The sequence below is a fragment of the Ricinus communis genome, chromosome 2 (genome assembly GCF_019578655.1).
Source record: "Ricinus communis isolate WT05 ecotype wild-type chromosome 2, ASM1957865v1, whole genome shotgun sequence".
Classification (NCBI taxonomy): Eukaryota; Viridiplantae; Streptophyta; class Magnoliopsida; order Malpighiales; family Euphorbiaceae; genus Ricinus; species Ricinus communis.
The window spans coordinates 8,947,931-8,959,992 of NC_063257.1; the positions used below are offsets into that span (position 1 = coordinate 8,947,931).

The 12,062-nt window shown below is 33.8% G+C and overlaps 2 protein-coding genes across 2 annotated transcripts; both read right to left on the bottom strand.

Annotated features, from left to right (window-relative positions):
* Nucleotides 1-310: 310 nt before the first annotated feature.
* LOC8283199 (UDP-rhamnose/UDP-galactose transporter 5) lies at nt 311-4,186 on the bottom strand. Its single transcript, XM_048371243.1, is given in 8 exon segments — nt 311-450; nt 1,140-1,301; nt 1,530-1,558; nt 1,561-1,683; nt 1,686-1,728; nt 1,807-1,991; nt 3,027-3,174; nt 4,175-4,186. Coding segments are annotated over 8 exon segments (777 nt in total). The 3' UTR covers nt 311-375.
* LOC8283200 (cytochrome P450 85A1) lies at nt 4,128-8,358 on the bottom strand. The gene is made up of 10 exons (XM_002524287.4): nt 8,140-8,358; nt 6,838-7,000; nt 6,257-6,581; nt 5,999-6,148; nt 5,672-5,923; nt 5,498-5,581; nt 5,325-5,403; nt 4,657-4,763; nt 4,444-4,562; nt 4,128-4,337 (listed from the first exon to the last, which is right to left on the bottom strand). Exons 1-10 carry the CDS (start codon nt 8,333-8,335, stop codon nt 4,226-4,228), a joined length of 1,587 nt encoding a protein of 528 aa, XP_002524333.2. The 5' UTR covers nt 8,336-8,358; the 3' UTR covers nt 4,128-4,225.
* Nucleotides 8,359-12,062: the final 3,704 nt, after the last annotated feature.

Here is a 12,062-nt window from a genome sequence, read left to right on the forward strand (position 1 = left end):
TAATGCAAAGGGAAATGAGAATAATATGTAATTATTATTAAGAAACTATGAGATTCAAGATGTTGGGTTTATTTTACTACTCTCAAATGATTAAAGAGTTCCTGGAATTAGCTAACCCTTGTATGCTGAACTTATTCTACCTGAATGCTTAGGCCTTGGCATCTTGTTCCCTGGATTCTGATAAACTAATGTGATCTCTTTGTTGTCTGCTTGTGGGTAGTGAACTGCTCCGCCGCTCTTTTCCACCTGGCTTACATGAGGCATTGCCATACCAGATCATTCCAACTACAGCTACTACCATTCCTAGAACTACGTGCAGAGTGAAGCCTTCTCTACCAAAGAAGAAGAGACCTAGTATCAACACAAGGATTGTCTTCATATGACCAAGTACTTGAAACGACACGGCGGTGAATCTGCCAATGCAGATGAACTGGCTGAGGTTGGTCCCAACTGCAATGGTGCATGATAGAGTAATAAACATCTGAAGTTTATTCCATTTATAGTGATGCATTTAGCTGTGCATTATTGCTACACGAACAGAGAAACTGCAAATCCAACGATGGGGTAAAATTTAAACAGGACATGCTTCATTGAGGGGTATTCAAGAGTATAACATTGTTGCGCAAATGATAATTCGACTTGCAAGAAGTTGCACAGCATATATGAGGACTTATTGGACAACTTGACACTAATGCTAATACGATGACTTAACTAAAAATGCTAGGTATTACAATAAGTATAAACTATGTGGGCTGTTTTTTACCATTTAATTTGCTTTCTGGATGAAAATTGCAAATTAGTAGGCACTGGAAAAACACGAGCATCAAATTTGTACCAATTGGCAAATGAAAAGTAACTTATGGGGACTCTCAAGTTGGAATTCTAAATTTTAAGTCGTTGCAGAACCAAATCACTTCCAGCATGCAGGCCTATGTTTGAATTAATATCTGAAGCTTAGGAGAAGAAAACCACATTCCTTGAAAATACAAATAAACATGCACCTAGACCACACACTCCTCATGCCATTCCACACTAATTATGTCATCAAAGTTTAATATAATTAATCTATAAAAATTGAAGATAATAACCAAGATAAATACAAAACTAAATAAGGGATCAAATTTTATAAAATCACTAACCACAGAAGCTGCACTATACTCATATGCATAGATTCTTTTGTTTGTCAGCCAGTAATCCAAGAAGGGACCTACAAACAGCAGTGTGGCAGCCTGGGCTGCAGCAGTATGACCAAGTAGATTGAAAGAACTAAGTGAATACTTCCTTTGAAGGTGATGCACATACTGCAAATAAACAAAATATAATTAAAAAATGAGCCAATTGTTAAATGGATGATATTTGGATAACTGGATTAGTCAATTCTGGCAATTTACAATTTTTTTAAAGCTTCTATACATTAGCCAATATTAAAATTTGTAAATAGGAGGATGCATACACCTAAATACATATAGGTTTGGATTAAAAAAAATAAAATTGCTTGATGTTTTATGTAATGAAATCAGATAACTTACATACTGTTGCATAGAAGTGCTCCAAACTGAACAAAAGCAGCAATGAAGCCTCTGGTATTAACACTTACATCGGTGACAGTGCAAACAGCAACACCCAAGAGAGCAACTGCTATACTCAGTTTTGTGTCTCATGAGTACCGAATCTTATCCAACATACTTCCAAAAGGCAGGACACAGGAATCATACGCAGCTTTGCAATCTGACAGTTAAATGGAACAGCATGTAGTGAATTTATTGCAATAGATCAATAGACAACTAAGCACAACCAAGACTTTACCTGATAAAATCCCACTGAATTCCACATTAGACTGACATTCATTCCAACAATTGAGAATTTAGCAAAGATGACAAACTTCAAAAGCTCTGAGCGAGGTAGATGAGAGGTTTGGATATATCCGAGCCACCTTAGAACAAAAGCCAAAAAGGTTGTAGTAGCAAAAGGCAAACCAGTTAGTGTTGTAGCTGCAGAAAATCACAAGTAATAAAATGTCTGAACAAACAAATGGTAAGCAGTATATGTAGACTAATACATAGTACAATATGAAAGCAGAATATCAAATCCTTTTCTTTAGTAACTCACTGGTTAAAATGGAGTTCACAAGCACAACGAATCCAAAAACTATCCTAGATACTTTCGTCACACCTTTTAGAGAGGAGGCAGTAAGAAAGTTCAAGTAATTTAAACCTATGCTATAGATAACTCATGTGTTATGCCACGTGATTAACCATAATGTAATCAGACTTTTATTTAATTCAGTAACGTAAATCAAGAACATATTTACAATGCAACCAAAATGATAAAGCTACTTGTGACCTACCTCTAATCAAGCTTTTATACTCCATATCCTATTCTTTACTTTGACTGTTGCTTGGGATCAAAATATTAACAAACAATGCACCTTTCCACAAATTTAAGTAACCATTTAAGCCCTTATCTAAGATGCACTGACAAAAATATACTGTCTAGAGGATAACAGAAACCATAAAACTCTTCTTGAACTAATAAACCAAAAATTGTTCCTCTTTAAGTGTAAAAGAAGTTGAGACAGAGACGCAGGCGTTAACACGTAAAACCATTAGAAATTGACGAAAAGCAGTCACAAGATAAAGCATAGCCAACTATTACTCTAGTGCCGAACCCATTTTCGCAATTTACTCCTCCAAACTTATAATTACTTCAAAACCCTTCTTACCCTTCAGCCTTCATACATAACTCCATCTACATTCATCATGAGCAACACCAACTCGTTAATTTTAATTCCGTTACTGGTAACAGCAATTTCATAAACTAAGGAATCAGATACACATGTCTAGGCAATCAACACCAATACAATGGAAACGAGTGAGACGAAAACAGATCTCGATCAATTACGCAATAGTCACAGCTAATAAAGAGGATTAGCATTTGGGGACGAATGTAAAAAAAAAGAAAAAGAAAAAAAGGAATTTCTATGAAAGTGTGAAACAGATCTAAGAGTAAGAGTGAAACGGGCGTACCGTGGGAATAAAACGACAATGGGAATGAGGAATGTATACATTTTAATAGAGAGTCCTGAACAACTGGAGAGAGAGATGTACAGTCAGTTGGGAAACGAAAAGTTGTACTAGTTACAAGTATGTGCGGCACTGTTACTATCAAAGACTCCTAAAGAAAAAAAAATCTGAAATTTTGAACTTATTTATTACTTTAGAAGGTAATTTCTAAACTTTTAATTTTAGCATTATATTTTAATGTGATATTAATTTTAATTTTTAATAAAATTATCTAAAATATTTATTAATATAGCATAAACCTCAGTGATAATAAAAAAAAGGTTATTTTTATTGTCTAACAAATAATTTTTTTTTTATTTTTAATTTTAGAGTTTTATTAATTTTATATATTTAAACACCATTATTTTAATAATAAAAATATTGAACCAGTTCCTTTTATTTTTAATGCTAGAGTTCGCATAACCTCAACAGATTTAATTAGTGATTTTATTAAAAGTTAATATTATAATACAGTGTTAAAATTTTAAAATTATGTGTTAAATTTAATAACAAATATAAAGTATATAATCTTTTTAGCTATTATTATTATTATTATGATTTGTTTTCCTACTTAGAATTTGTATCAATCTTATAGGTTTCTTCAGTGTTAAGGTGATATATTTCTATGAAAAGTAGCAAATGAAATAAAAGGAAACATCTAAAAAAAGTAGTGCTAGTATTATTTATTGATATTGATGTTCTTAACTCTCTATTTGATTTAGGCAAAAAAACTCTCTATTTGAATAACATTTATTAAAAAATCATTTTTTTTATATCCGGTATATTTTAATAATAATTATAAAATTTATCTTAAAAGAAATAAATATTAAGTTAGAATAAACTAAAACAAACAAAATCATAAAGAGAGAAGACATTGCAAAAAAAAAAAAGGTGAAATGGTAAAAGAAAATTTTGACATAAAAAAATATATTTAATTTTATAAATTTAATTATCCAGAATTTCTAATAAATTTTTATAATAATTAAATTCTAAATTTATAAATGAATTATATGAAATTTCATGAGATTTACTTCAGCCAAACATTAAAGTAACAGAGAGAATACATAAGTATGAGAAGAGTAGTTTAAATTTGAAAATATTAAGTATGTTACATATGTTAGCATAACTTAAAAAGCTTTGAACATTGTGGAATGTTGATCTCATCAGTCTTGGCTCGCACTTTTTAAGGGCTTCAGAGTTATGGGCAACCCGGTTCTCAGTCTAGGAACATGTGTGGTCCTTTCCAGACTTGGGTCCGGATCTTCAATTCTCCACCTACAATACGATACAACCATGCAGAATTAGATTTCATTTTGGTAAAAGTCCTGCAAATAATATATAATATATATATATATATATATATATATATATATACACTCACTCGTATTCACTGGTCAGCCTGTGTATGAAGACCAACATAGACAACTTTGCCATTTCTATTCCCAAGCAAGTGCGAGGTCCAGCTCCAAATGGTATGAAACTGTATGGTTTTTGCATTTCCTGGAACAGAATTACAAATTATTATTTCGAATATGAAGTTATTTTTCATCATTCGCATTTAATTAGGAAGAGGAAAAGAAGGAAATGTAGCTACATCAACTCTTGAAGGGTTGAATCGCAGAGGGTCCTTGTAAAGAGCTGGGTCATAATGTATGTGAGTTGCATCAACGTTTACATTCCATCCTTTCTTTATTTCAAAACCTGAAAGGATAAATGAAAAGAAGAAAAAGAAAGAAAGAAAGCAAGATATAAAAAGACAGATACATAATAAATATTTAAATTTAAAATTAATAAATATGCATCAATCATTTATCGACTTTGTATATAAGTAGAGCTATACATCTAGAATTATTCCTCAATTTTTTGTACACTTTATACCTTTTCAATTAGAAAATTTATATATATAAATTCACTAAAGCCAATGCAAGAATTTTCCATGCATTATAAAATATAAGAGATTTTTACCTAGAATAAGAGAGTGACACGTATATATAAGTGTTTTACATTTATATTGGATGATTAATATATATTTTATTATTTAAAACTAATGAATATGTGTCAATTATCTAATGGTTTGATATATAAGTGGGAATACAATAAGCCAGAATAAGAATACATACCATGATAAATTCTTACCATATTGGGTGAAGGGTAGACTAAAATACTTAGACTCGAGAGCCTTCAATTATCACAAATGAGAATACTAGCTAAACTGCTCTGATCCATCCAAAAGCTTAAAGTACAATGATAAAAGAATTTTACCATCAACTGTGCAATCTTTCTGCGCCACTCGGGGAAGCCATAAAACAGCATTTGACATTCTCAGTGATTCCTTGACAACCTGAAAATATGTGTTTTTATAAGTCTTCTGAATGTCAATGACATTTTTAAAATCTTCTCCGTGAAGAACGATTGAATTCAGATCATAGTCTGACCTTGTAGCAATAGGACATCTTGTTTAAATCTTCCATGGAAAGTGAAGCTCCTTGCATATTTTTGGCTATGTTCGATTGTTCTTCCTGGAAATTCCTACAATCTGTTATGCTTGTAATAATTTTAGCCTTCATTTTTTTTTTATATATAATTTTCCTTGGTCAGTAAAATCTTACCCTGAGCTTGTCCAGAACTTCTTTGTTCTCATCCAGGAACTTGACACTCCACATCATGGTAGCTGCAGAGCTAACCTGCCCTGAAACTAGTAATGTTAACAGGTTATCCATAATCTCAGAATCCTGAAGCCTTTCACTTGATGGATACGAATCTCTTTCTAACAAAGACTGGAGGAAATCGTCTTTATACTCCTCCCCACTCCGTCGTCTCGCAATCTTCTCTTTGAAGATCTCCATGAGCCTTTCTCTTGCCTGTCACCATTATATAAGTTTGTAGTGATGAATTTGAGAGGATCGCAGAAAAACCATCTAATTTGGGTATCTTACTTTCATGCCTTTGTAGTAAGTGGTGCCAGGAATCATGAGAGGAACAGATAGCAAGGCATCAGAAACCGCGGCGCAGTCTCTCAGAATTTGTTCTAGCAAGGATTCTTCTGTAATGCTCATTAGCATGTTGCACATTGAATCCAAGGTGAGCTGCCAACAGAAATTTTGAAACATCAGTTAGTTGCTGAATTGCAAGAAACAAGTAAAATTATTATCAGGAAAAAATTGTCTCTATGTACAAGAACATATTTTAGTTACCTTCATGGTGAAGTCAAGAACTGCAAAGGTTATCCCTCTTTCTTGTAAGTTCTTCAATCTCTGAGATAGCATTTGATCAAATTTTTGGACAAATATGGATAACGAGGGGATGGAGAAAAGAGCAGACAGAATGTGTCTAATCCTTTTGTGGCTTTCAAGTGGTACAGCAAATACACTCTTCTCTCCGACAACAGTTGCCATTGATTTGATATACCCTTTGTTGAATTCCCCAAAATCATTAGTGAACACCTTTCTTGCAGCTTCTGTACTTGGAGCAAAAACATGGATCTTGCCAAAAATTCTGGTCTTGAACCACTTTCCATACCTGTTTTTTTCATTATTAAGTATATTATCTATAAATTGAAATTGAAAAGCTGCATACTACAAATTAATTATGTTTGCAATTTAGAATTCTCAAGTAAAATCAATATATAGTTTAATAACGTTTCTGGTGACAGAAATTATTCAAGATTACCTGACAAGAAGTCACATATCATAAACAAGAATCATTCTGAATAGGCAAGAAACATTCATATTCTTGCAGGCATCAATAAGAACACAAGGAGAAGTGAGTGACTAACCATTTTCGTCGTAGCCTAACAAAATCATAGCACCCTCTTGTACTGTTAGTAGCAGAAAGAAAAGACAAGGTTTCACCTACAAAAGGTAGGCCAAGGCCACCAGGAATGTCTTCTTTATTGCTTGTAGTGATCTTTTTCCTCCAAGCTTTCAGGACAGCAAATACTGCTATTGAGAACAATGCAACCATTACAATATCATACTTGTTTTGTGCTAGGAAGAGAAGCTCTTCCTTTGATAATTTCAACATCTTCAACTTCAATTCTTGAACCCAAAACTAATAATCTTGATTATCAGATCAAGAACAGGTTGGTTTTTTATACAAGAATTAATGGAGGTGGACTTTGGAAATGAGACAAAAAGCATAAAGATGAGAAATTGTTTGGACTTCACGGCATCTCTCAAACAGGATCTTTAATCAGGCAGAAAGAAACAAGGCAAGATTCATATTCAAATGAGAAAAAGACAATGTTTATGTGTGTCTTGGTGTCAACTTCGTCTTTTAATTTTTAGTATATTTCCTTAATTAAGGGAAAAATATTGTAGTAATGTGGACTAGGATTTAAAAAGAAAAGGATTGATTAAGCCTGACATTTAGTGACTCAGAGATGCTAAGGATTTTTGTATTTATATATATTAACCTTCAGAATATGCTATGCTCAATTTTCAATAATCAATTAATATCATAATCAAGATTTATCTAAAACGACAAATGGGCCATGCACTAACACCAATGGAATCGAATAGTTGGTTAAAAAATGGTACAGCATAAGAGGGATTTGATTACGCATCTACTGGGAATAAATCCGAAAATTGATATTTTTATTCAGTGCTCCACAGTAGATTAAGCCATAGCCATTTGTCTAATTCCCAAATCAGAAGCTGTTGGGAAAATAAGCAATGGACTTTCTGACAAAGAAGTCGGAGAAAACATAAGTTGATTACTGCAAATTTATAAACGTTAGTATAGAGGCGGGTTAGGGGTGAGAGAAGCCAAAGGGTTTCGATGAGGCGTTCTTCATGAAAATTGCATGGGGTATTTGTTTGGGTACAGTAATGCCGTCTGGACTCTGGTTATGAAAAAGAAGAATTTAGATGCTTGTGACAGATCCAAGGGGGCTTCTTCCTCTTCGAGCTTATGGAGAGGAGGTTATAGATTTTGGTTTGGATTGTTGGACAGGGTTAGAGGTTCCCTTAATGGAGGTCGCAATCCAGAGGGTCACTGACTGAGAAAGCTCTAAAAGTGAGTGATTATGTCCTTCCAAATGGTCATCGGAATTGGCAGGAAATAAGCAAGTATTTACCTGTAAATACGGTAATAGTTATTGCTCCTGTTCTGCCTCCTTTGGATGACAATGAGGAGGATGAGACGTATTGGAGTTTAAATGCTTCAGGCCAATTCTCAGCTCGTTCTGCCAATGAGAGTCTTAAGCAGCATTGGAAGAATGTTTGGGGTTGGGAAGGTCCAGAGAGAGTAAGGATGTTTCTTTGGTTAGCCATGCACGCCAGGTTGCTGACAAATGGGGAGCGGGCCAGGCGAGGGTTCGTGGAGCATGGGTTTGTGCTAGATGTAATGGGGAAACCGAGTCAACTTTGCATGAGTTAAGAGATTATGTATATGGCTCTTATTCTGTGGTTACTCTACTATAGTTTGCACCAAAACGGAAACGGGAACGAAAAGATAGAAATACGAAATTTCTTAAAAAATTAGAAAACGGAACGTTACATATAATAAATTAAATATTTAAAAATCATACTAATATTTTTAATAAGATTTAAATAAATATTAATTATTTATAAAAAATTAAAATAATAATAAATAATTATTTTAGATGTTTTACTGTATTATTGTCTTTATCATCATAAAAAATACAAATTAAATATAATTAATATAAATACGTCATGTTAGTTTTTGATAAATATTATATTACGTTATTTTTCTATTAAAATTTAAAAGAATAGTTACTGCATTCTACTTGATATTATATTATATTATATTTGTCCATTATTTTATATTATAATAAATATTATATTATGTTTTACTGTATTCTAGCTGATATTATTAGATTTTAAAAGAATATTTACTTCCTATATATGAAGAAAAATATATGCATATATATAAAGACTTTAAATGTAAAATAATTAAGAATTAAGAATATTAATATAATAAAAATTATTAATAGAAAAAAGTTAAAAATCATTTGTAAATAGAAAATAAAATAAATAGAAAAAAATTTAAAAAAAAATTAAAATAGAAAACTCCAAATAAATTGACAAATTTTTCTTTATTTTTTTTAGAATTTCCAAAGTAAATAAAACAATATAAAAAAATAGAAAATGATTTTTAAAATTTTTGAAACGTGTCTAAAGAGTTTTCGAAGAATTTCGATGCCTGAAACATGTTCGACAAGGAAACGTAACCTATTTTAGAGTTTTCGTGCAACTTAGATTGCACCTTATTCCTGAGGAACAATGAAATGTTTTCCTTGCTACAAGTTTAAGGGATTGGTATCTCTTAACTTGAGTAGTATCGAGTTGGAACCGGATTCAGGCTTTAGTTGGTCCATTGTGTTTGGGGTGGGTTGCTAGCTAGCATGAGACTGGAGGAGTCATGAGCTGTTTGACGACAATTTCGAAGCCCCTTGGGACTCGATCATGGTTATGAAGAGGAAGGCATGGCCGATTTATAAAGCTTGTCATCTTAATAATAAGTTCACTATGTTAGAGTAAAACTTTAAAGATAGTGGAAGATATGAAAAGTAACACAATGCAAGAACAAAGCGATCCTTTTATTTGATGATTCAAATAAGACACCCTACATAAAACATAACAGAGGAACAAGCTAAAAAATAGCTAAACTTAAATAACTAAACTCCTAGAAACCAGAACACTACATGATAATATTGGAAAATGATCCCACTAAATAAGGATCACTAATGACAGTTCCTACAATCAAGGAAAATTATCAAGACCACTTCCTACTAGCTGTTAGTGGTTTGAATCACATTTGTAACACCCCCTCTTGATTCAAACTCCCCCATCCCAAGCTTACTTCTTAGATAACTATATCTGGAATATGACAATGCTTTTGTGAAGATGTCAGTAACCTGATCATCTGTCCTGCAGAACTTCAAGTTGATTTCCTTCTTAGCTACTAGCTCCCTTATAAAATGATGCTTTATTTCTATATGCTTAGCTCGACCATGAAAGACGGGGTTTTTTGTCATAGCTATAGCAGAGCTACTATCACTGTGAATTTCAGTTGCCCCTTTTGCTTCATACCCAAGTTAAGCAGGAGCTTTCTCATCCAAATGGCTTCACACGCTGCTGCTCCTCCAGCTACATATTCTGCCTCGCACGATGATAAGGCAACCGTAGATTGCTTTTTTGATCTCCATGTGACTACACCTGATCCAAGAGTACAACAAAAGCCTGTTGTACTCCTTCTATCAACTGATGAACCTGCCCAATCACTGTCATAATAACCCTCTAGTTTCAGATATTTAGTTTGACAATACCAAATCCCCATCGCTAGAGTTCCTGCGACATATTTTAATACTCTCTTAGCTGCTCCATAATGGTGTTTTGTTGGTTTGTGCATAAACCTTGATATCAAACTCACTGCAAACATGATATCCGGTCTTGTATGCGTGAGATAAATTAAACCTCCAACTAAACTTTTGAATTTTTGTGCATCAACAGCTCAGGACCCATCATCCTCCTGAAGTTTCTCATTCACATTCATGGGTGTTTCTACTGCATTGCACCCGTTCAGGCCGAATTTCTTCAGAAGATCCATTGCATACTTCCTTTGAGCTATGAAGACCCCCTCCTTACATTGCCTTACTTCCATTCCCAAGAAGTAGTGAAGCTGGCCCAGATCTGTCATGTTAAACTTATGTATAATTTGGCTTTTAAATTTTGCAATTAAAGGCTTAAGAAATGCAGTTATTGATAGTACCACTCGAATTGTTTCAAACTTGCCACAGGAGAAAAAGTTTCTTCAAAATCCATCCCTTTCCGTTGTGAGTAGCCTTTCACCACTAGCCTTGCCTTATGCTTAAGTAGAGTTCCATTTGGATTATATTTGGTTTTGAATACCCATTTCAAACCTATGGCTTTCTTATCCTTTTGTAGATCAATCAAACTCCAGGTTTCATTTTTCTCAATTACTGACATTTCCTCCTCCATTGCTAGTCTCCACTTAGACCTCTCTGATGCTTCTTCATATGAGGAGGGTTCAGATACATAGAGAGCAAGTGTGCAAGACTCATAAATCTCTCTAAGTGACCTGAACTTCCTAGGTGGTGTCTCACTATCACCGTCATTGTCTGTATCTCCATCTGCAGAATATGCACCAGTATTAAATGCATTCGAGCTACTGCCCTAGTGTATTGAGGTTGTGCAAATTGATCTGCCCACTGAGTTCGAACCATCTGGACTCACGACATAATTTGATTCTGACATGGTCATGCTTCTCGTTTCCCTGCTATGTACTTCACCATCTTCGATCTGAAATGCAGGAGCTTTTCCTTTGTCTTCCCATTGCCAACTGTCTTCCTCATTGAACACTGTGTTCCTGCTTATAATCACTTTCCCAATTGCTGGATTGTAGACCCTATAAGCCTTAGTTTGTGAGCAATAACTAATGAAAATGCACTTAATTGATTTTCCTCTAGCTTATGTCTTTCATGTGCATTAATCAATATATAAACAATACACCCAAAAATTTTAAGATGCTCAATTGAAGGCTTTTTACCTAACCAGGCCTCGTAGGGAGTTTTGTTACGAACATCTTTTGTTGGTGAGAGATTAATCAAATAAATGGCAGTAGTCACTGCCTCCACCCAAAACTTATAAGGCAGCCCCTTATCTTTAGCATACTTCTTGCCATTTCAACAATTGTTCTATTCTTCCTCTCTACTACTCTGTTTTGCTCTGGAGTGTAGGGTGCAGTAAGCTCTTTATGTATTCCACGCTTCTCACAGTATTGATTGAATTCACCAGAAGTAAACTCTCATTCTCTGTCAGTGCGTAATATCTTCAGGTTGCTGCCTTCTGCTTTTCTACAAGAGCCTTGAACTTGACAAATTGCTCAAAGGCTTCTGACTTAAATTTGAGAAAATACACCCCAGCTCATTCTACTGTAATCATCGATAAATAGTAAAAAATATTTGCTGCCACCTAGTGACTCAGTCCTCATCGGTCCACACAAATCAGCATGTAC